The sequence below is a fragment of the Pleurodeles waltl genome, chromosome 5, assembly GCF_031143425.1.
Source record: "Pleurodeles waltl isolate 20211129_DDA chromosome 5, aPleWal1.hap1.20221129, whole genome shotgun sequence".
NCBI classification, from domain to species: Eukaryota; Metazoa; Chordata; class Amphibia; order Caudata; family Salamandridae; genus Pleurodeles; species Pleurodeles waltl.
Window position 1 is genome coordinate 906,058,130 of NC_090444.1, and position 22,724 is coordinate 906,080,853.

Below are 22,724 nucleotides of genomic sequence, written 5' to 3' on the forward strand. Positions count from 1 at the left end.
TGTTCAGATTTTGAAGGAGACTGCAAAAGATCTACAATGGAGGTTGCTAGTCCCCGATTAAGTCAGTGGCAGACCCCTCTCCCTTCCACACACAGAGCTGACAGTGGTAAAGGATGTCTCACTTTTGGCTTGGTGCAACTACTTGGGAGTGGTGATGATCAGGGACATTTGGTTTCCAGTCTCGGCAGTCTCAGCGCCATATCAGTCTTCTGGAGCTGAGGGCTATGTGGTTGACGTGGAAAGCCTTCCTCCGCCCATCAAAGGGAGGTTGGTGCAGAGGTGCTCACGGACAACCCCACCGCCATCTGGTATTGCAACCACAGGATCAGGAGAGGTCATGGACCCTGTTTGTGCAGCCCTTGTGCCTCCTGAAATGGCTAGATCACCAAGGGACTTTCCTGGTGGTGAACCACCTGACAGGATCTTTGAAGGCCAGGGCTTACGAGCTCAGCTGTTGACACCTAACTGAGCATGAGTGGCAACTACACCTGGCAGTAGTGTAAAGTCTCTTCAACAAATGGGGAGAATCTTGGCTAGATCTGCTGGCAATAGCCAAGAAGGCGCATTGTCAGTACTTTTGCGAGTTTGAGTTTCCAATGCATCTTTCTCTTGGAGACATGTTCAACCTCGATAGGAACTCTGGACTCCTGTATGCCTTCCCGCCAATACCACTCCTTCACCAGGTTCTCAAGAAGACTAAGCCAGACCGAACCCAAGTCATCCTAGTGGCTTCAGTTTGGGCAGGAAGAGTTTGATATCCAGAGCTTGAGCATCTGTCCTCAGATCAGGCTGCCCTTCCAGGAGGACCTGCGGTTTCAACAGCAGGGCATGGTTCTGCACCCATTCCTTCTCAATCTGAGCCTTAATGCTTGGATACCAAGCAGTGACAGCTGACCACCTTCGACCTTCCCCTGGAGGGGGTTGATATCATTTTGGCAGCCAGGCGTCCTCTGACGAAAAATGTGTACACCTGTTGTTAGGACAGATTTGTGGTTTGGTGCGGCACATATCAGATTGTCCCCCTGCAGACCATGTTATCTGTTGATTTATTGTTTGTTTTGTCTCTTGCCTGCCAAGACTGGTTTCAGCCTTCTTGCAGTTGCCAGATCAGCCCTCCTTGTTTAAGTCACCAGTTGTGATGTGTTTTTTTTAAAGGGCTCAAACATATGTTTCCCCATCTCTTTTTGTGATGCCTCAATGGGACCTTAATCCGGACCTTACCTATTTGATGTGCAGTGCAGCTGCTTCACAGCTGCCATTTAAAGCTTCTTACTATCAAGACAGAGTTGCTTGTCACAAACACCTTGGCACAGCTTGTAGGTGAGCTACCAGCTCTTTGTATTGATCCACCATACACTTCCTTTTTCCCAGGCAAACTAATTTTGCAGACTAGGGCATCCTTTCTTCCTAAAGTTGTGACACTGTTCCAAGAATGCCAAATCATCACCCTGCTAGTGTGCTATGCTCTGCCTAACCCCTCCAAGGCCTCTTAGGAGGAGGAGAGACTTCATTGCTTGGATCCCAACAGAAAAGTGGGTGGATGATTAGTTTTTTTGTGGTGTTCACCAAAGCAAAAAAAAAAAAAAAAAGCAAAGCTGTGCAGAAAAGAACCATCCACTGCTGAACCGTACTCTGCTAGGCTTTGGCAAAAATATGCAAAAAGTAAACCATGAAATGCTTGAATTAATCTAATCTATTAGTAATTGCTCACAGTCGCATCCCAATCCATTGTTATTTTGCACATCATGTCTCCTCAGTTTGTCCGCTTTAGCTAAAAAGCAGCGTCTACTAGGACTATGTGCTTATTCTGCCTGGATCAAAGCTGCTACCACTGCAATAGCGTGCCGAGTGCCTGTCTATGCTGGACAGCTACTTGGGCATCCCTCCAGAAGTTCATGAAGCACTATTTCCTGGATAACCAGGTTCGCCGAGAAGGGCACTTTGGCTGCTCAGCTCTGCAGGACGTTCTGGTTTGAGTCCATTATAGGTCCACCCTGCTTTGGTATCTATTCAAAAGTTAAAGAATCTGCAACTAGAAGTGTCTATTAGAAGAACAAGTTATTTACGTTCTGTAACGCTTTTTCTGGTAGAGAAACTGTATAGCCACGGATTCCTCACAAACCCTCCAATCCTCCCTGTTCTTTGATTGGCTGTTTAATAAGATCCCCACTCTAGGAATCTGCACACTGCTCTTGACCAATTCACTCTTGTGGCTGTGTACCTGGGTCCAGACAGCAGTGATGCTAGACAAATTATCAGAGTTGGGGGTCCTGCCATCAAAGTCGGGGACTGTGAAAATGTCAAGCCTCACACAAAGAACAAGTATAACAAATTAGTCAGCCCATTCAGGAGAGAGGTAAAAGTGTAGTATGTACTTTCTGGTGCATTTTGTAGCACACTGGTGCAAATATATTACTAATGATGTATCACAGTACTGTCCTATACAGAAAGGACATTTTCCATTGAAATGGTCACTAAACTTGCACAGATATGCAGTTCTACTTATAAAAGTGTACAATGCACAAACGATAATGTGTCGGGGTTGTTTCATTAAATATTTATCATTTGCCTATCACCAAGTAAAGTTCCTTGATCTGTTATGATCCTATTAAAATTTTTATTTCCATCATGCTTCAGAAGTATAAAACAAATGCTTGTTTTGTGCTTTCCTAACTTCTGCGGACTAGGGCATCCTTTCTTCCTAAAGTTGTGACACTGTTCCACGTCTGCCAAATGATCACCCTGCCGGTGTACTATGCCCTGCCTCACCCCACTAAGGAGGAGGAGAGATTTCATTGCACTGATTTTCTCCATAGATTGTACCGACGAAAACTAAATGGATGATCAGCTCTTATTGGTGTTCACCCAAGCCAAACAAAGCAAGGCTGTGCAGAGGAGAACCATCTACTGGTGAACCATACCCTGCATTAGGATCTGCTAGGCTTTGGCTAAAATATGCAAAAAGTGAACCACGAAATCTTAAATTAATCTCACCCATTAGTAATTGCTCACGGTCACATCCCAGTCAATTGTTATTTTGCACACTATGTTTTGAAATATTTGTAAGGTCCATTTATAGATATTTAAATGTTGCTATTTGTTAGCAGAAAACACTGATATCCTACAGCCTTTCCTTTCACACTCCCTGTAGCCAGGAACATTATCAGATAGTTCACCATACAAAATGTGCTAACTTTGCAGCTGGAGAAAGAAAAGTAAACTCCAGTCTCCATATTAAAAAAAATAAGCAGCAAATTGACAAAAGACATACACTGGCATTTGACCTCTGTTGTTAAACGCATAGCAAATGTGAGAAGATAAAAACAAAATTTAAAGGCATCTGTATTACTCACCTTCATGTTTCTCCAGCATTTTTATTCTTTGGGTGCTCCAGCACCCCTACTTCCACTGCCTATGGCAGACAGCCACTTATGCAACTGAAATGAGCATACAAGAATGATGCCTATATGGGCCCGGCTCATCATTTCTGTAGTGCAATACCATCAGTGCGGAGCCCCACGGCATCATCCTGAATGCGTGCCAATGTACTATTGAAAAGTTTCTGGATCCAATCTGATGCCTGGGGAATACTGAAAAGGTGAGGAATCTGCAGCTACATAGAGTTTCCACTAGAAAGACTGGTATTGAAGAGAGCTAAATTTTTCTTCGAAAACTGTTAAATGTTTAATGATTATTTTTTTCAGAGTTGGAAATATACTGTTTTCAGTTGAGACGCAAACAACAGAAGAGAGAACACAGCTTTACCATGCTGAAATTGAAGCGCTTTATAAGGATTTAACTGCAAAAGGAAAAGTTTTAATCTTGTCTACTGAATTAGGGGTAGGTACTTGACTAAACTATTCTTTGAGGCATGAATTCCTTTCTGCTTGAGGCATGCTATTGTAAGCATTTGATAAAATACAGTTAATTTCTACACATTCTTCAGTGACTACTACTTGTGAGTACGTTTGGTTTAAAATTGTATATTGACATTGCATTACTGTAATTGGCCCATGGCATTAAGTCATAACGAAGCAATACGTGTTACCTTGTTTGCTGTGCTCTCACACCTTTTATTTTTAGTTTAATACTTTAATTTAGATTGATAAAAGGTTACAAGAAAAAATAAAGCAACAAAATCTTCCAAATCATAGGAAGAAAATATGAAATGAATTAAGTAGACCAGTAATAACAAGTACCAATAAAAACAATGTCACACGCAAACTACAATGAGAATAAATATAATGGAGCACAATTTTTCAACTTCTTGTAATATCTGAAAAGCAAAACAATATTATAATGAGTATCTAAATAATAAATCATGGCTAAGTGGGTATCAAACAAAAGACATAATAGAAACAAAAACTTTCTAACACAAACCTAGACACTGTGTATCAGTGGCCACTCTGAGAAGTTAGGGCCTTGATCAATTAATGCAAAAATGCAGTTGGATCTGGGTAGGTGTGGTCTTCATAATAGCCTTCTTACATAGTAAAGCAACCCTCTAAATAAACGTCTCAGTCGAGTCTCTGGTCTCTGTTTTTGCAGCTGTAGCCTTCAGTTAACTAATGCCGATTTCCCCCATTTCACCTATTTTATTTGTTTATTGTTTTAGAAACTTCCAACTTTGGATTGCAAATTTGGTAAATTGTTATTTGCTTTGTATTGTCTATATTTCTGACATTTTGTTATGTTTGTAGAATTTTGAGCCTCTAAACAGCTAAAAATTCTACCCATTGAAGGCATGCCCAGAATCTACCTTGGCCAGATTTATTTTTTGCTTGGGGACAAAAATACCACCATGTTGAAGTGATTAAATCAAGAATTGGATGTACTCTTTCTTATCGCAGCATCGAAGTGTGATGCATCTAATCAATGAGACAATCAATCAAGGGTTTGTAAAGCTCGGCTAATCACCCATAGGGTCTCAAGGCGCTGAAAGAAGGTGTGCTACTCAGTCTAAAAGCCAGGTCTTGAACTGCTTTAGTGATGCAGCCTGTCTGAGCTAGAGGGGAAGTGTGTTCCATGTCCGGGCTGCTAGGTAGGAGAAGGATCTTCCTCCTCCTGTAATTTTCCGAATCTTGGGGACTGCTTCAAGGGTGACCTGGGAGGAACGTAGGAACGGACACTGAGCTATCTGTGAATGATCAGGCCAATTGCAGTGTGGCAACCGGCTTTTGGCTTACAAGGAGGCTAAAGAACGTTTTTCCATTCCTTTCTGTACCAGCGCAAACACAGGTTGCGCTAGATTTAGTCATGCCTAGATTGGATTATTGTAACTCCCTTTACTTGGATTCCAGCACTAGAACCTTTTCAAAGCTGTAGATTGTACATAATGCACTTGCAAAAATGGTTATGGATATTCCCAAGTACCAGTTAGCTGCCGCTGAGCTGGGTGAGTTGCACTGGCTCTCTGTCGGAAAGCAGGTTATGTTCAAGACTTACTTGTATTGTGCATAAAGCGCTCTACCATGACAGTCGTGCTGGGATTAAAGATATGTTTCACCGGTATATACCAGGTGGAAACCCCTACTCGGGACATATCAGTTTGGTCACCGTGCCCAGAGTTGGGAAGAAGGGATAGGGAGACCGAGCCTTTTCAATCGCTTCCCTAGTTTCTGACTGCGATCTCTGAGCATTTACCTTTTAGAAGGGAACTTAAGATCTGGCTTTTTGCATTTTAAGTAGCTCATTCTATAATCAAATTATAGTTTATGACACTAATTTATTACTGGAGGCTCAGGACTACAGCGCCTTGATGCCTATGGGTAATTGTTGTGCTTTATAAATTTAAATCAAATCAATGAAGGAGAACTATAGATTGGACATTAAGTTCCAGCTGTCTTCCATGATTAGAGTCAACTCCACATTCTCCAGTGTTTGATAATCGTAAATACTTCATGGGCCAGCTTTTTTGGAATTACCTTTCTCTAAGGCCCAGCTACATTTAACGGTCAGAAATAATAATAAAATAGTTTCCAAATGCTTTGAAGGCGTAATCAAAATTGTCCAGAAAGGATGCCTTAGACCCCGTAGTCAGTCTCAAAAACACAACGTCTGACTAATATCTTAATTGAACTTCATTAAATGTCCCCATCACCCTTTTAGTTCTTTTTTTATTCAAAGAAGAAAGAAGGTCATTTTTTAGCATCCAGCCAGTACCTGCCTGATTTTATGAAGAAACAATTTCCTGTCCCAGGTGTCTTGATACTAGAAATGCTTGAGCACATGCAGGAGATTTCAAAACAGACTGTTGGTCAGCAGACAGCTCCCAGTCATGGGATATAGTAGCACCTTTGATTCTAAGCTCTGATACATGGGAGTAGTTTCCATCTATAACGTATGAGAACACTATTCAAGTTCCTATTTTGAAGCCAAAGGCAGTTAGTATTCCAGAGAAGCACATTCTCCTTCTGCATTAGGAGCTACATAATGTAGATGCTTACGTGTTAGTGAAGCTTTATGAGGCTTCCTTTGTTTTTGTTGAAGTACTGTTGGTGCCACAGAACATATACTCCTATTTCTCGGAAGAGGAGGTGACTAGCAAAACCTAGTTTGTTTTTAAAATCTACTGAAAATATTAAATCCAATTTAGCTCCCATTACCTAACGTTTTTCTCATCATTGTTTCTTTCAGGTAGGAACACAACTTGTATCTTGCAAAAGTGGGAATGTTCCCATTTTCAGTCTGTAATATTGTACTGTGCCACTGCCGTCTGGAAGAGGTCAGTCCAAATCAGTCATAGGATTAATGTCTCTTGTCTTTGTGGGAGACTGTGACACTACCCTTCGGCAGATCTGCAACTCACAAATTACTTCAGAAAGCCTCACATGTAGTTGTAGAACTGATAGGATTCTTGTGTTTTGTTGGCTGGCTTGGGCAAAAGCTTTCTGTACAAAAAGGAGTTCTACTGCTACTACACACAGTTCATGGCACACCATTCCACACAAAATATTCCTGGCCTCGAGGAAGCCATTGCTTTTCATTTCTAATTGCATCTTATTTAGTTGCATGCCATTGGACCACTGTCTGTTTAAACCTCAGATAATGCTGTGTTGTAAGTCCATTTGCTAAGCCCATAAGAAGTAATGTGCAGATAGAGGTAACGTGTTTTCACAACTGCAAAACATCAAGCTGCTTTTACAAGAATGCCATCTCTTTATTGAGTTTTCTAAAAGTGTGAAATATCTTCAAGGTAGATATTTCACCAACATTTCCAAAGAGACTGGGGCTGGTACAACACACTTGGGGCTGTTGGATCTGGACCGTTTTGCATGGTTACCCCCAAACTTTTTTTCCTTTGTCCTCCTATTTTTCTGACCTTTTCTTGTTGGCTTTAGGACTCAGGACACTTTACCACTGCTGACCAGTGCTAAAGTGCAAGTGCTCCCTGTCTAAATTTTATTGGCGATTGGTTTGTCCATGATTGGCATATTTGATTTACTAGAAAGCCCCTACTAAAGTGCAATATGCATGCACAGGGCCTGTATATCAATTGCTACTAGTGGGCCTGCAGCACTGAGTGTGCCACCCACATGACTAGCCCTGCAAACATGCCTCAGACCTATCACTGCAGTGTCTGTGTGGGCAGTTTTGAACTGCCTGTTCGACCTGGCAAGTGTACCCAGTTGCCAGTCCCAGACCTTCCCTTTTACTACATTTAAGTCACCTCTAAAGTAGACCCAAGGCAACCTCATGGGCAGGGTGCAGTGTATTTAAAAGGTAGGACATGTACTATTGTGTTTTACGTGCCCTGATAGTGAAATACTGCTAAATTCCGTTTTCATGATTGCAAGCACTATCTCTCCCATAGGGTAACATTGGGGATGCCTTGAAATATCTTAAGTGTATTTTCCCATTGAGGGGAGATAGAGATGTGGAGTTTGGGGTCTCTGAACTCACAGTTTAAAAATAAAACTTTTGGTGAGGTTGTTTTTTGAATTGTAAGTTTGAAAATGCCACTTTTAGAAAGTGGGCATTTTCTTGCTTAACCACTCTGTGCCTATGCCTGTCTGTGGAATACATGTTTGGAGGACAGTTGGGCTGTTTGTGAATTCACACTAGACAGTCATCCAAAGAGAGCTGAGGTGTACCCTGCATTTAATGCTATAGTGGTGGGAGGAGCTGGCACTTGCACTTGAATAAGGCGTTGCCTGTCCTCACACAAAGCAATCTCCAACCTCTTGGAGTGTCTCTAGGTCAGGGCAGGGAAAGGCAGGATCTTGTGCACTACAAAGACTTCTCTTTGATGTTTGCCTGCTTCAAAGAATAAATGGGTATAAGTAATGGACCGCTGACACCACAGAGTTAGAATCCTTCTGCACTGAGGACATTTTGCGAGGAAGAAGAGGTGGATGCTGTAAGGAGGACTGCTGGTCTGTCTGGTGCTTTGCTGTGCTAGCTAGCTGCTTGCTGCTTCTGTCCTGGGAGTGAAAGGGGTGGATTTTGCATTCTACATCCTGCTTGTGAAGATTCTCCAAGGGCTTGGACGGAGCTTGCCACCTGTTGAGAAGTCTCAGGGACATCAGAGAAATCTGCCAGCACCTGGGCTCTCTTACAGAGTCCTGAATTGTCAAGTGGTGCCAAATCCAGTTCCTGGGCCCTTAGGTGGGAGTTTGGGTGCAACCAAGAAGAAACCAAGTACATCGACTCCAGAGAGACTTTGGAACCGGCGTCTTTATCCAAATCTGCACCACTGCCTGCACCAGAGCCGTGGCCTTCGCTGAGTGCAACGACCGATGGATGCAGGCCCAATGTTAGCGCAGCGCCTCTGCCAGTGTGAGTCCCGAGTGCCGTGTCACTGAAGCCCATGACACCCGATTCCGCCTGAGCACCTGGGCCCCATGGTATGATTGCAACAGTGCAGAGTTGACGCCTTGCATCTAGACCTGCTGGATTCATTGACCCTGCCGGGTCGTAATGAACCAATGCCTCGCCACCAATGCCACATCACCTCCTTTGCAACAGTAAGGAACCGATGCATCACCTCCCCTCCCTAGCCTTAAAGGAGCAGACGCCTCACCTCCCTGGTAGCAGTAACGAACCGACACCGCACCAGCTCCAGCCAAGCCTCACCTCCCTGACTCAGTGCAATGTCTTTGTTTCCTCATCGTTTTCAAAAGTACTGTACCTGGGGTCTGTGCGACTCCGTGACCGGCCCACACTCCCTCACAAATGACGTCAGACTGTTGGGAACAACTCAGAGATGACTTTGTGATAGCCCCAGTTGGAACAATTGTGTTTTCTAAGCTTTTTACTAAGGTTTAATCTTTAAAAAAATCATATCTTTAATTGTGTAGTTTGGATTTTTGTCATTTTGGTCTTGTTATACTCAGATAAATAATGGCTATTTTTCAAACCTGGTATGGAGTCCTTCTGTGGTGTTTTCACTGTGTTACTCTGTGTGTGTGTGTGTGTGTGTGTGTGTGCGCATGTGTCTGTGTGTGTCCGTGTGTGTGTGTATGTGTACAAATACTTTACACATTTCCTCTGAGATAAACGAGACAGGTTCGTGCCAAGCTACCAAGGGGGTGACCAGGTGTTATCTTAGCTGTGTGACTCCCCTACCCTGACTAGAGTGTGGGTCCCTACTTGGATGTGTTGCAAACCACTGCTAACTAGAGACCCCATTTCTAAAAGGGGCTATATTAAAAACTTGGACTGCTTCTCAGGAAAACGGGAGATCTGACAGATGACATTTATCTTCAAATGTGCCATTGTGAATAGCACCCTGAACTAACTAATTGAATACTACACGCCGCTTGGCACATGGAATGACTGGTTGGGGATACATGATTGTCCTGAAGTAAACTAGGCAGTTTCTTAGCAAAGACTCCTGTCCCGGAATAATGGAATGGGCTAAATGAGGATAGGACATCTGTTCGTATTGCCTTAAAGCTGGACCCACTGAAAATACAATGTGGCAGCCAGTAGGTTGTGGTTGTTATTCCTGCTACTATCTGCTACTATCTGGTGCCCAAAAAAGACAAGGGCTACGACCTAGCCTAGACCTTCTGGACCTCAGTCTCTTCCTCAAGAAGGAGAAATTCAAAATGCTCACCCTGCCTCAGATCCTGTCTGCCCTAGACCCAGAAGACTAGATGGTAGCGTTGAACTTGCAGGATGCTTATTTCCATATTCCCATCCTACCCGCCCACAGACGTTACCTACGATTCGTGGTAAGTCACGAGCATTTTCAATTTACCGCGCTCCCCTTCTTCGTTACCAGCGCACCTGGTGTGTTCACGAAAGTGATGGCTGTGGTTGCAGCCCATCTGGGTTTGTCTTCCCCTACCTCGACGACTGGCTGTTGAAGAGGCGGACTCACCCCAGAAAGTTGTCTCCCACCTTTAGACTACAGCAAAACTCCTGCACATGCTGAGGTTCTCTATAAACGTGCTGAAGTCACACCAGACTCCCTCTCAGATGCTCCCTTTCATCGGAGATGTTCTGGACACAGTGCAGTATCGGGCCTATCCTCCTGAAAAGCGAGTCCAGGATATTCAGGCTATGACTCCGATCTTTCAGCCTCTATCTTGGGTTTCAGTGAGACTGACTCTGAGGCTGCTGGGCCTCATTGCCTCCTGCATCCTACTAGTGCGAGATGACATATGCGGGCTCTGCAGTGGAACCTGAAGTTCCAGGAGGTACAGCATCAGGGAGTTCTCTCTGACATGGTCCAGATCTCTGAGGGGTCTGCGAAAGTCCAGCAGTGGTGACTTTTGAATCAGCATTGGGTCAACGGCAGATCTCTCTCCCTTCCCCAACCAGTTCTATCCATAGTAACGGATGCATCACTTCTGGGATTGGTTGACCACATGGGAGAGGCAGAGATCAGAGGCCTCTGGTCTCCAGCGGTGTCTGGGCTCCATATCAATCTTCTGAAGCTCGAGGCAATCGTACTTTGGTTGAAAGCATTTCTTCCCTCTCTCAAAGGGAAAGTAGTGCAAGTGTTCACGTACAACACTACCGCCATGTGGTACTGCAACAAACAGGACGGAGTAGGGTCCTGAACCCTTTGTCAGGAGGCACTGCGCCTTTGGACATGGCTGACTCATCAGGACATTACCCTGTTGGTTCAACATCTGGCGGGCTCTCTGAACGCGAGAGCAGACAAACTCACCCGTCGATGCATAGCCAATCACTTGTGGGGTCTCCATCTGGAGGTGGAGCAAGGTCTTTTTCAGCAGTGGGGGATCCTTGGTTAGATCTGTTCGCCTCTGTAGAGAATGTGCAATGTCAGCTGTTTCGCGCACTGGAGTTTCCAAGGCGGCACTCGCTCGGAGACTCTTCATTTCGAGTGGAACTCCAGCCTCCTTTATGCCTATACCACTTCTGCCCAGAGTTCTCAAGAAGATCAGGAATGACCTGGCCCAAGTCATCATGGTGGCTCCGGACTGGGCACGGAGAGTATGGTATGCAGACCTATTGAGCACGCCACCGATCCTCCACTCAGACTGCCCCTTCAGGAGGATCTTCTGTTGCAGCAGCAGGGGACGGTTCTCCACCCAAACCTGTCCAATCTCTGCCTTCATGCTTGAATATTCAGCGGTGGCACTTGATCGCTTTTGACCTTCCAGGTCTCTTATGCTATCTTAGCAGCCAGGCATCCCTCCACCAAAACGTTATAGCAGTAACGAACCGACACCACACCAGCTCCAGCCAAGCCTCACCTCCCCGACTCAGTGCAATGTCTTTGTTTCCTCGTCGTTTTCAAAAGTACTGTACCTGGGGTCTGTGCGACTCCATGACCGGCCCACACTCCCTCACAAATGACGTCAGACTGTCGGGAACAACTCAGACAAGACTTTGTGATAGCCCCAGTTGGAACAATTGTGTTTTCTAAGCTCTTTACTAAGGTTTAATCTTTAAAAAAATCATATCTTTATTTGTGTAGTTTGGATTTTTGTCATTTTGGTCTTGTTATACTCGGATAAATAATGCCTATTTTTCTAACCTGGTATGGAGTCCTTCTGTGGTGTTTTCACTGTGTTACTCTGTGTTTGTGTGTGTCTGTGTGTGCATGTGTGTGTCTGTGTGTGCATGTGTCTGTGTGTGTCCGTGTGTGTATGTGTACAAATACTTTACACATTTCCTCTGAGATAAACGAGACAGTTTGTGCCAAGCTACCAAGGGGGTGACCAGGTGTTATCTTAGCTGTGTGACTCCCCTACCCTGACTAGTGAGGGTCCCTACTTGGACGTGATGCAAACCACTGCTAACTAGAGACCCCATTTCTAAAAGGGGCTATATTAAAAACTTGGACTGCTTCTCAGGAAAACAGGAGATCTGACAGATGACATTTATCTTCAAATGTGCCATTGTGAATAGCACCCTGAACTAACTAATTGAATACTACACACCGCTTGGCACATGGAATGACTGGTTGGGGATACATGATTGTCCTGAAGTAAACTAGGTAGTTTCTTAGCAAAGACTCCTGTCCCGGAATAATGGAATGGGCTAAATGAGGATGGGACATCTGTTCGTATTGCCTTAAAGCTGGACCCACTGAAAATACAATGTGGCAGCCAGCCAGGCGTCCCTCCACCAAAACGTTATACGCCTGTCGTTGGCATAAATTTGTGGCATGGTGTATCAACAAATCTGTTGATCCCCTCTGCCCCTCTTTCTGAGGTTCTTTTGTTCATTCTCTCTTTAGCCCAGCAGGGCTCTGCTTTGGGCACCCTTAAAGGTTATTTATCGGCTATTTCAGCCTTTCTTAGGTTGCCTGATCAGCCTTCACTCTTTGAGTCTCCTGTTGTTATTCGATTCCTTAAGGGTCCCACCCATTTGTTTCCTCCCACTCCGTTTATCATGCGTCAGTGGGACATCAGTCTTGTGCTTATTTACTTAATGTGGACTCCCTTTGAGCTAATGTATAATTGTCCCTTACAGCTCCTTACTTTCAAGACTGTTTTTCTTGTTGACATTACTTGAGCTTTAGGCTCTTTCTTTCAAGCCCCCAAATTTGTCTGTGCACCCTGACAAAGTGGTGTTACGCACTAAAGCTTCCTTCCTTCCCAGAGTCGTTACACCTTTTCATGTAGGCCAGTCCATCACCTTGCCTAATTTTTACGCACCTCCACATCCTTTTCATGAGGAAGAGAGACTCCACCATCTGGATGCAAAAAGAGCATTGGCGTTCTATCTCAATCGTACTAAAGATTTACGGTTGGACGTTCAACTCTTTGTTGGATATGTGGGTACAAAGAAAGGAAAGGGGTGCAAAAAACGTACAGTCTCTTGATGGGTGCTTCTTTGCAACAAGATGTGCGACCCTTTGGCAAAGAAACAACCTCCTGAGGGCTTGCACGCTCATTCAACCAGAACAACTGCTGCTTGCACTATGTTAGCATGCAGTTTTCCTGCCTGGCAGCTATGTGGGCATCCTTGCACATATTTACTAAACATTACTGCCTGGACAGTCGGGTCCATCGCGATGGCTACTTTGGTTGTTCGGTCCTGCTGGACTTTCTAGTGTGATCTTAGTTCGGAGCCCACCTCCGAGGATGGCATTGCCTGGGTATCTATTTTAAGGTAAGGAATCTGCTACTAGAAGTCTCTATCAGATGTACAAGTTACTTACCTTCGGTAATGATATATCTGGTAGAGACATATTCTAGGTACAGATTCCTTACCGACCCACCCATCCTCCCCGGTTGTGAACTGATTTCTAGGGACAGGGCTTCCCCATTCAAGGTCTTAGCTCTGATGCACCAATTTCAGTGTTCTTTGCGGCTTCGCACTTTGGCGTGGAAAGTCGTGAAAAGAAACTGATGTCACTGTGCTGAGGCGGCGTCTATGTACTACTCCCGATGTCATCACGGCGACTACGATGCCAGCGACTCCTGTGGTGTCAATCGACACCACCTACCAACGTGCAAGGCTATTGCTCGAAGAAAAAATCTCCGGATCCAGTCTGACTCCTGGGGGAAAATTCTAAGGTAATAAATCTGCAACTAGAAAATGTCTCTACCAGATATATAATTTCCGAAGGTAAGTAATTTGTACGTTAGTCTTTCTCTAAAAAGTTGAACAATTAGTTATGGCTGTAGATGGAAGTCCAAGGAAAACAGATAGAAAAGTTTTCCAAAAGGCTGCAATGAAATCATGCACCTGTACATCAACCACAGTCATTGGATGATATAAGTTGAAGGTTTATAAGGCTCTTGTAGGAAAGTGCCACTGTTGGCATGGTTACCCACCACTTTTTGCCTAGTGTTGATGTCAACTTTGATAGAAAATGTGCTGGGATCCTGCTAACCAGGCCCCAGCACTAGTGTTCTTTCCCAAAAACTGTACCTTTGTTTCCACAATTGGCACAACCCTGGCACACAGTTAAGTCCCTTGTAAAAGGTACCCCTGGTACCAAGGGCCCTGTGGCTAGGGAAGGTCTCTAAGGGCTGCAGCATGTATTGTGCCACCCTAGGGGACCCATCACCCAGCACTTGTACACTGCCTTTGCAGCCTGTGTGTGCTGGTGGGGAGAAAAAGACAAAGTAAACATGTCACCCCTCTCAGGGTACCATGCCCCCAAACCACTGCCTCTGGTATAGTTACATCACCCCACTAGCAGGTCTTACAGCCTTAAGGCGGGGTGCACTATATCACAGGTGAGGGCATAGCTGCATGAGCAATATGCTCCTACAGTGTCTCAGTCTATTCTTAGACATTATGAGTGCAGTGTAGCCATATTGAGTATATGGTCTGGGAGTTGGTCATTACGAACTCCACAGCTCCGTAATGGCTTCACTGAATACTGGGAAGTTTGGTAACAAACTTCTCAGCACAATAAACCCACAATGATGCCAGTATGGTGTTTATTGAACAATACACACAGAGGGCATTTTAGAGATACCCCCTGTATGTTAGCCAAACTGCTAGTGTAGGACGGACCGGTCTGTGCCAACCTGCCACATTCAGACACGTTTCTATCCACATTGGGTGAGTTCCTTTGTGCACTCTGTGGTCAGATACAAAGCTTGTCCTGGGTGGAGGTACTTCACACCTCCCCCCTACAGGAACTGTAATACTTGGCGGTGAGCCTAAAAGGCTCAAGCCTCGGATTACACTGCTTCAGGGCACCCCACCCCCAGACAAAGCCCCTCTTTTGGCAGCAATATTAGGGAAAACAGGGAGGAGTGACCATCCCTGCCAGGACCACCCTTAAGGTGTCCAGAGCTGAGGTGACCCCCTCCCTACAGAATCCTCCATCTTGGTTTGGAGGACAGGGACCAATAGTATTAAGTTTGTGCCCCCCTTCCCAAAGGGAGTGGGCACAAAGAGGGTGTAGCCACCCTCGGGGGAGTAGCCTCCTCTGACCCCTAAAATGCCCCTTAATCTAGGATTTAAGGGTCTCCCTGAATCCAGCTCACCAGATTCCTGCCGACCTGACAAGAAGGACTGCTTAGCTGAAACCCCCAGCAGATAAGAAGGAAGGCAACTGCTTTGGCCCCAGCCTTACTGGCCTGTCTCCTGCTTCAAAGAACCTGCAAAAGCCTGACACGTCCAGTGACCTCTGCCAAGCACCAAAGGAATGCCCTGCACCCAAAAAGACCAAGAACTCTCAAGGACAGCAGCCCTGTCCAAGAAAAAACCAACAACCAAGGACTCCACCCTCACTCCGGATGCGTGAGTCCTGACCCCTGTGCATCCGACGCCCATGGCCCATGTCTAGGTGGTCCACCCAGCAAGAGAGGGTTCCCAGGCGATTACGAGCAAGTACCCACCCTGGGTTGACCTCTCCACCCCTCCACGACGAATCCGGGAGAGGGAATCCCGAGGACCACCCCTGTCCAAAAAGTTCTGGGGAAATATATCTGACGCCTAAAGACACACTGCATCTGCAGCCCGCAGGCCGACACCCGGTGCAGCACGTTCAGCAGGCAGCCCTCCTGCCTGTCTGACCAGTGGTGTGCCTGAGACACCCCTCTGGCCCTCACCTGTAGCCTCTGAGTGACCCATGGGGTCTCCTTATAGACCAGCATTCTGGACCAGCCCGACGCCCTGTTTGCACCCTGCCGCCCCTGTGCCGCCGAGGGTGTGTGTTTAGTGCCTACTTGTGCCCCCCGACCCTGTGCTCCTCTGATCCCCCCCCCTGGTCTGCCCTCCAAGCTGCGGGTAAGTACCTGCAGCCAGGCCTGATTCAGAATACCCCCTGCACCATAGGAGCCCACGTTAAATTTGCTCATCTTTGACCTCTGCACCCAGCTGGCGTCATGGTGCTGGTGATGGGCGTTTGGGGTTAATTTGAACCCCAACCGGTGGACTTCCTAAAACCCAGCAACTAGTATTGTCGAATACTTACCTGTAAAACAATGTAACGTTTCTACCCACCCCCCACGGAACTGTTTTTGAAAATTGCCTTTTATCCATTTTTAAAACCGATTATTGCCAATATTTAAAAAACTGTATGACTTATCAGTTTCAAACAAAGTACTGTTGATACATGTGCGAAATAAGAATCTTTTGAAGTACTTACCTGCAACTTGAATCTTGTGGTTCTAAAAATACATTAAGAAAATATGTTTTTGCTGTATTTAAAAACATTGGTCGGGAGTGAAGTCATTGAGTGTGTGCTTCTTCTATTGTCTGTGTGTGTACAACAAATGTTTTGCACTACTCTCTGATAAGCCCAACTGCTCGACCACACCACCACAAAACAGAGCATTAGTATTATCTACTTTAGCCTTTGTTAAGCCTCTGTGGAACCTCTGTACTCTGTGCACACTATATCTCATTTTGATATAGTATATACAGAGCCAGCTTCCTACATCATGTGTAGATCGTTATGGGAAAGAGTCATTGCCATTTTTCTTTCTGTCGATCATCATTGTCTGTGCCTCCTTCACTCAAGGCATCTTCTCTGAAGCTGTCTAGTCTGGCCAGGTCCTGCAACTCCTACAGTAACCTACACTAGACCCTGATGACCTCACCAACTACAAGCCTGCCATTCAGTTACAGGATCATTGATAAAGCAATCCATGTTTTAACTCTAAGATCACATCATCACCAGCCTTTTCCTTTACAGCTATCAGTCTGGCTTCAGCTAACTCTGCCTCATGGAGATCTTCCATCTTTGTTTGCTTATGACCCTATACAGTGCTCTTCTGCATTATATTTATATATATATATATATATATATATATATATATGTCAAACCAAGGCCCTATCAGGGTTAGAGTGACGCATAAATTATGCAAAAAACAAAGGAGAACTGTGGGAAGTTCCCTATTTTAGGTGGAGAGCTGCTCTAATAAGGAACACCCTGCAACACCAGCGACACTCTAGATTTGCTCACCTCAAATGTCTGCTTATCTAGCAAAGTTTTTAAGCATAGGATCAGCACAGTGCTATCCTCGCCGAGCTATCTATATATATATATATACATTTTTTTTCACTTAAAAATACAAAGTTTACAGGGATATTATAGTTAGGCTCACATTTTAAATGTACAAAACCATACAAAGTCACCCATTAGAGTTAGAGTTATCTCAATTGACTATAACTCATGCCCTAAGGTAACTAGAACTCACCCCCGCCATGCACAGTTTTTCCTCAGATATTTTACTGCAAATATTACATTGATATTATCAATGATGTTATCAAAGATGTCATGAGTGTCCCCATCTGTGGGGTAATTAGCAGTGCATGGAGAGGGTGCGGGTTACAGTTACCTTAGGGCACGAGTTATAGTTACTTGAGGTAACAGGTGAATTTCTATGGTTTTGTATGTTTGAAATGTGAACCTGACTATAACGTCCTTTTCACCGTTTGTTTAATAGGTGGGTTTCTCTGTTTTTTAAATTCTATTCCCTATCTATACCGCCCCCTGTAACCTTGGTTTTTTTTCAGTGATTTTCTATGGGGTTTTGTTTAACGTATGATAATTTTTATTACTATATGTTGATCCAACCACCGCCGCACATTTCCTTCAGCCGTGCATGGCGTTGGTTGGCAGGTGGGCTTCCCTGCAGCCAACCCCAGATAACCATCCAACCTTGCAGGGTTGGCCACAGGGCTTGGTCTGCAGCCAGTCCCTTTGGCAAACCCCCTAAACCCCTGAGTGTGTCTGTGAGTGAGTGCATGAGTGTCTGAGCGCTACTATGAGTAAATTAATTAGTGTATGAATGACTCTCTGATTATTTTTTTGATGTTGCGATATATTGTAAGGTCATAATTTGACTTACAAAGACTCCTATATCGCAGCCCTGTGGTCAGGGTAACTCCACCCTGACCCCTTATCACACTTCACATTTAATTTTTCAGCCCCGGGGACCGTGTCCCATTCCCTAAAATGGTGGCCACAACTTTCTAGTCAGCTTGGAGTCGGCCAATCACAGCATTCCCGTTTGCATGCTCATTCATGAATATTCCGCAATTGCCACAAAAACATTGCTACGGATTCATGGCCCTAGATATTCAAATGTATTTTCCTTTTAATATCTCAAAAACTACTAAACAGATTTACACCAAATAACCAAAAGCACACTCTGCATACCGAAAGCTAGCTTTCTGTCAAACTTGGTGTTCAGGCTGTTGTCTTGTTCAAACCTTTTATGGGAATTAACCTGGGAAACGTATTGTCAGCCACTGCTTGATGGATCACTCCGAAACTTTCCGTGTGCAACAAGAATCATCAGTGCACTTTTTTTTGGAAAGTTTTGTGAAAATTCGTCAAACAGTGCCAAAGAAGTGAGCAAGTCAAAAACCTCTTTTTTCATGGAAACATGGTCTTAACTATAACTACCTTGCGGCGACTGCCACTAGATAATATATATTCAGATGTGTTGCAGGTTAGTTCTATGTGGTGTGAGGTGGAGTTAGCTTTTATGTGTTGTCTAGGTGAGCTGTGTCTTGTTGTCACCTGTCTGATTAGGTTTATGACGACCAGTGTGGTTAGGGAGAGACTAGTTGTCTCTGGACTGTTGTACTTGCCCCTTAATTTGTGAGGGATTCTCGTGGTTGGAAAGTGATTTGTGGCAGTATGTGAAAGAGTCAGTAGGAATTGGCATTAGATGCTTGATTTCAGTCAGGAGCAATGGAGGAAGGGGACATTAGGATTGTAGGAGCAAGGTAGAGTCTTCTTGTTGCGAGAGGTGGAAAGGAGACCAGATGTTTATGTCAGTGTTAGGATAAGAGATGAATAGTTCTCCTTTTTTGGACTAATGCATTATGGGTAGGAAAGAAGTTGAAGCATGCCTATGATTTTCAGTCCAGGAGGGACAGTTCTGGTCAAGGAATCATGTGGCTGCTCATGTAAACTCACAACACAGATTACTAGTTCCAACCTTGGGAAAGGTGTCAGTGAAGGAGAGTATTTTGCTATTATGCTGCTCTCTAAAGTTTGTGTTTCTGCATGTTTAGAAGCATGGCCAAGCACCCTTGCTATCACCCCCCAGGACATTGGTCAGGTTCCCTCAGGAGTGAAGAAAGGGCTGATGAGTCTCGTTTGAATGAAATACATTAGTAACTATTCCCTGCTGTATAGGAAACTAGCACAGAAGTCATACTGTGTTAGTATCAATTCCAATTGTTCTGAAAAGTATATACTCCTAAGTTATATCTGTATGCCTGTCTCAAGCTTGGGCTGCTTGCTACTTCAAAACTGTTAAGACAGTAGACCTAAAAGTTTATAGTTTTAAAACAATTGGTGGAGATTTGTTTGGATGCTTTGGTTATGTAATGTGATTAGTATTAGAATAGTCTAATATAAAAGTCTAATTAAAAGAATGTAAAAGTGTAATTTTTTTGCATTCTATACGTAATATTAGTACAATGTAAAGATTTCAAAACAAAAGTGCAACAATGAGCTAAGAAGTAAAAGGCGTGCCTTGAGTTTCACTAACACCTTTTTCCAAATGAGAGAGATCTAGACACTAGGGTAACTAAATAGCTTTGGATCAATGAATAGGTAATGATCTGCCTATGTGTTGAAGTTGGCCGACACTGTGACTTGCTTATTTTAAAGTACTAACTCCTTTCCACCTCTGAGAGTATCCAAATTTGTAATATCGCACAGGTAAATACTTACCAAAGAGGTGGGAATTACCAGGACTGCATATGGTGCAGTGGGAGAGATTTGCTCCTGAAAAGTGTAGTTTGTGCTGCAATTGAATGCAAAAGGCTGCTGCAGGAGACCGAGCTAATGAGCCTTGGGGTCAAGGGGCTTCGTATTCCGTAATGGAAGAAAGGAAGCCATCAGTCAGACCTAGAGTGGACAGTTCACACCCTTGTTTCAAAGAGTAGGGTCCCAGGGAGCCCTGCTGCTGGTTCTTGATTGGAGATGGGACAGTGGGGACAGCCAAGAAGTGAGTCAGTGTCAAGCTTTACTGAAGATCAACCAGTCCCATTCTCAAGGAAATTAAATGGCCTGTTTCATGGAAGACTGAACAATTGAGAACGTGAAGTGGCTGGAGCGGAGATTAGAGAATGATTGAAGTATATGCAAAGTGAAGTGATGTTAGGGGTGGTTGAGCTTAATATGAGCCAGTGAGGTTAGAAGCAGCCCATTTCAATGATGGAATGAGAATTGAGGTCTATGGGTGGAGCGGTGATCCCCCTGCACAGACTGAAAGCGGGCAATGTCCTGACCCGAGGAGTCGAACATAGTTTGGAGTGAGTGGAAGCCCAGGAGCAGTACAAGGACTGCCCAGAACAGAGGTGCTGGGTTGAGAAGAATAGTGTCCATCCGAATCTGGGCAGGTTGGGAATCCTTTGCACCTGGACATCCTTGAGGAGTTAAATAATGCAGTATCATTGATATTCTTAGTTGGCTCCTGAAAAGGCATGATCGAGCGCCAAACCCCTGAAAATGCAATACATAAAGGAGTTGGTGAATTCCCAAAAAGGTGCACGTCAATGGCACTGAACCCACGGACCCCACCATGGACCAAGAAGTAGCCTCTATCTGACAGCTCAGGCTTCCAAAACCCATCAAATGAAGACACCCAGTTGTTACTACATGAATTTAAGAAAGACATTGTCAATGCGCCAAAACTTTGTGAAGAGCCTAACGGATTTAGATCACTCTTTTGAAAGTGAATAACAGGATTCATCACATCAGGCAATTATCGCAACATATCCACTAGACTTAGTGAGATTTATTTTCATTCTGTTCCAAAAAGTGCCTCAAGTAGCAGGCGGCCAGTGGAAGGGCACTTGCCATCAGCCGGCAACTGTAATGGGTCCAAACTCCAAGGAACAGTTGAAGAAAAAGTAAGTGAATCCTGATGATGTGACCCTGATGCTGCTGAACAGGGAAGAGAGAAATACAGAAGTCTACAAATAGTATGTAAAGGGCGTGCTGTAAGCTCCTGTCAAGTTTTTTTTTTTTTTTTTTTTTTTTTAATTACAAGACATTTCACAAGCAGAGCGGAAGCACTGTTCAGGTGAAACCTAAAACTGGAGGGAATCAAGCAGGTGGTAAAGGGCTTAGTCATTGCCATTCAAAGAGATGCTGCCATTTTTTTAACCTAAGGCACTGCCTAGATATAAGATCATATTTTTGAAAGATGTGGCATTCTTTTCTGCTGTTTTGAAGGTTGACATCCTCTACTTAGTGTTGGTCACAGCCCTTCACAAGGTCTCCAGTTAGTTTTAGGACTCTTCCTTGATGACTCATTTCTCATTTAATGTATTTCTCGGTACACCACCGGCTAGTACAATGCCCTAACAAATGTTGTTAAATAAGCACCACATAACGAAACATTGCAATTCCTTCTTCAAAGATAACCGAAAAAGACAACACTAAATATGCTTCTTCTTTACATCTGTGTACTTTTTACATATCTCTAGGGTAATATGACAAGGGCTTATATTTGGGTTGCTTAATTTAATATCTGTTTATTTTTTTGTTCATTTCAACACCTAAAACTGGAGTCTAACAGGAACTTATGATTCGTTAATAAGAGTATATAAGAAGCAAATGAAACCAGATATGACAGATTTAAATCTGGTACATCAAATTATAATGCATTGTAAAAGGAAAAAATAAAATATAATTAAAATACAGAAAGGATGACCACACAAAGAGAATGGTCACATTAAAGTACAAAGGTCTTTTTCATATTTCAAGGACTCGAGAGTCATTTAAAAAAAAAAGTTGGATTTCAGCAGGTAGGGAATCCTGTACTTCTGGAACTGCAAATGAAAGATATTGGTGAGAAAAATGTAGTTAGCGAAATGTAGGAATCTTAAGTCTGGGAACGTTCAACTAACACTGTTAAAACTGGTCTCTGTCCCTACTTCCTGCTTGTTTCATCTTTCCTACTTTGGGTGGCTTGAACAGTCCTTCTCTCTTACTGTGCCTCTGTTCACTTTATCACCTGGTAATGACACTGTTGCTGGCTTTCATTGTCTTGTCGAGCGATCCTATATAGCCTTACAGCCCGCACTACACCGGTTGTTAGAGGCACTGAGCCCGAGTTGAAGGCCCGATCTGCAGGCGAGGGCCTAAAAGATGATTGAGGGATTTTATCAACCAGTATAGCCTGAGGTAAAAGGTCTATAAGACTACTAGAGCATTCCATCCAATAAGGGTAGAATGTTCTAAATTAGAAAGGGAAAAACATGAAGACAAACATTGGAATGTTGGAGCTCCGGTCTTATACCAGCCATTATAAGGCCAGAACTACTCCATTATCTTCTGTGCAGCTGTCAACATTCCAGTGTTGTAATATAGCCTTATAGTCTGCTGTAGCTGGCTATACTGGCTATTAAAG

The 22,724-nt window shown here is 44.1% G+C and overlaps 1 protein-coding gene across 3 annotated transcripts in view; it reads left to right on the forward strand.

Moving 5' to 3' along the window:
• TTC13 (tetratricopeptide repeat domain 13) overlaps positions 1-22,724 on the forward strand; it is an 815,569-nt gene that overhangs the window by 570,571 nt on the left and 222,274 nt on the right. For all 3 annotated transcript variants that reach the window (XM_069235032.1, XM_069235030.1, XM_069235031.1), the window contains exon 19: positions 3,705-3,840. In XM_069235032.1, coding sequence (XP_069091133.1) covers positions 3,705-3,840 — 136 coding nt within the window. The remainder of the gene's footprint in view (positions 1-3,704; positions 3,841-22,724) is intronic.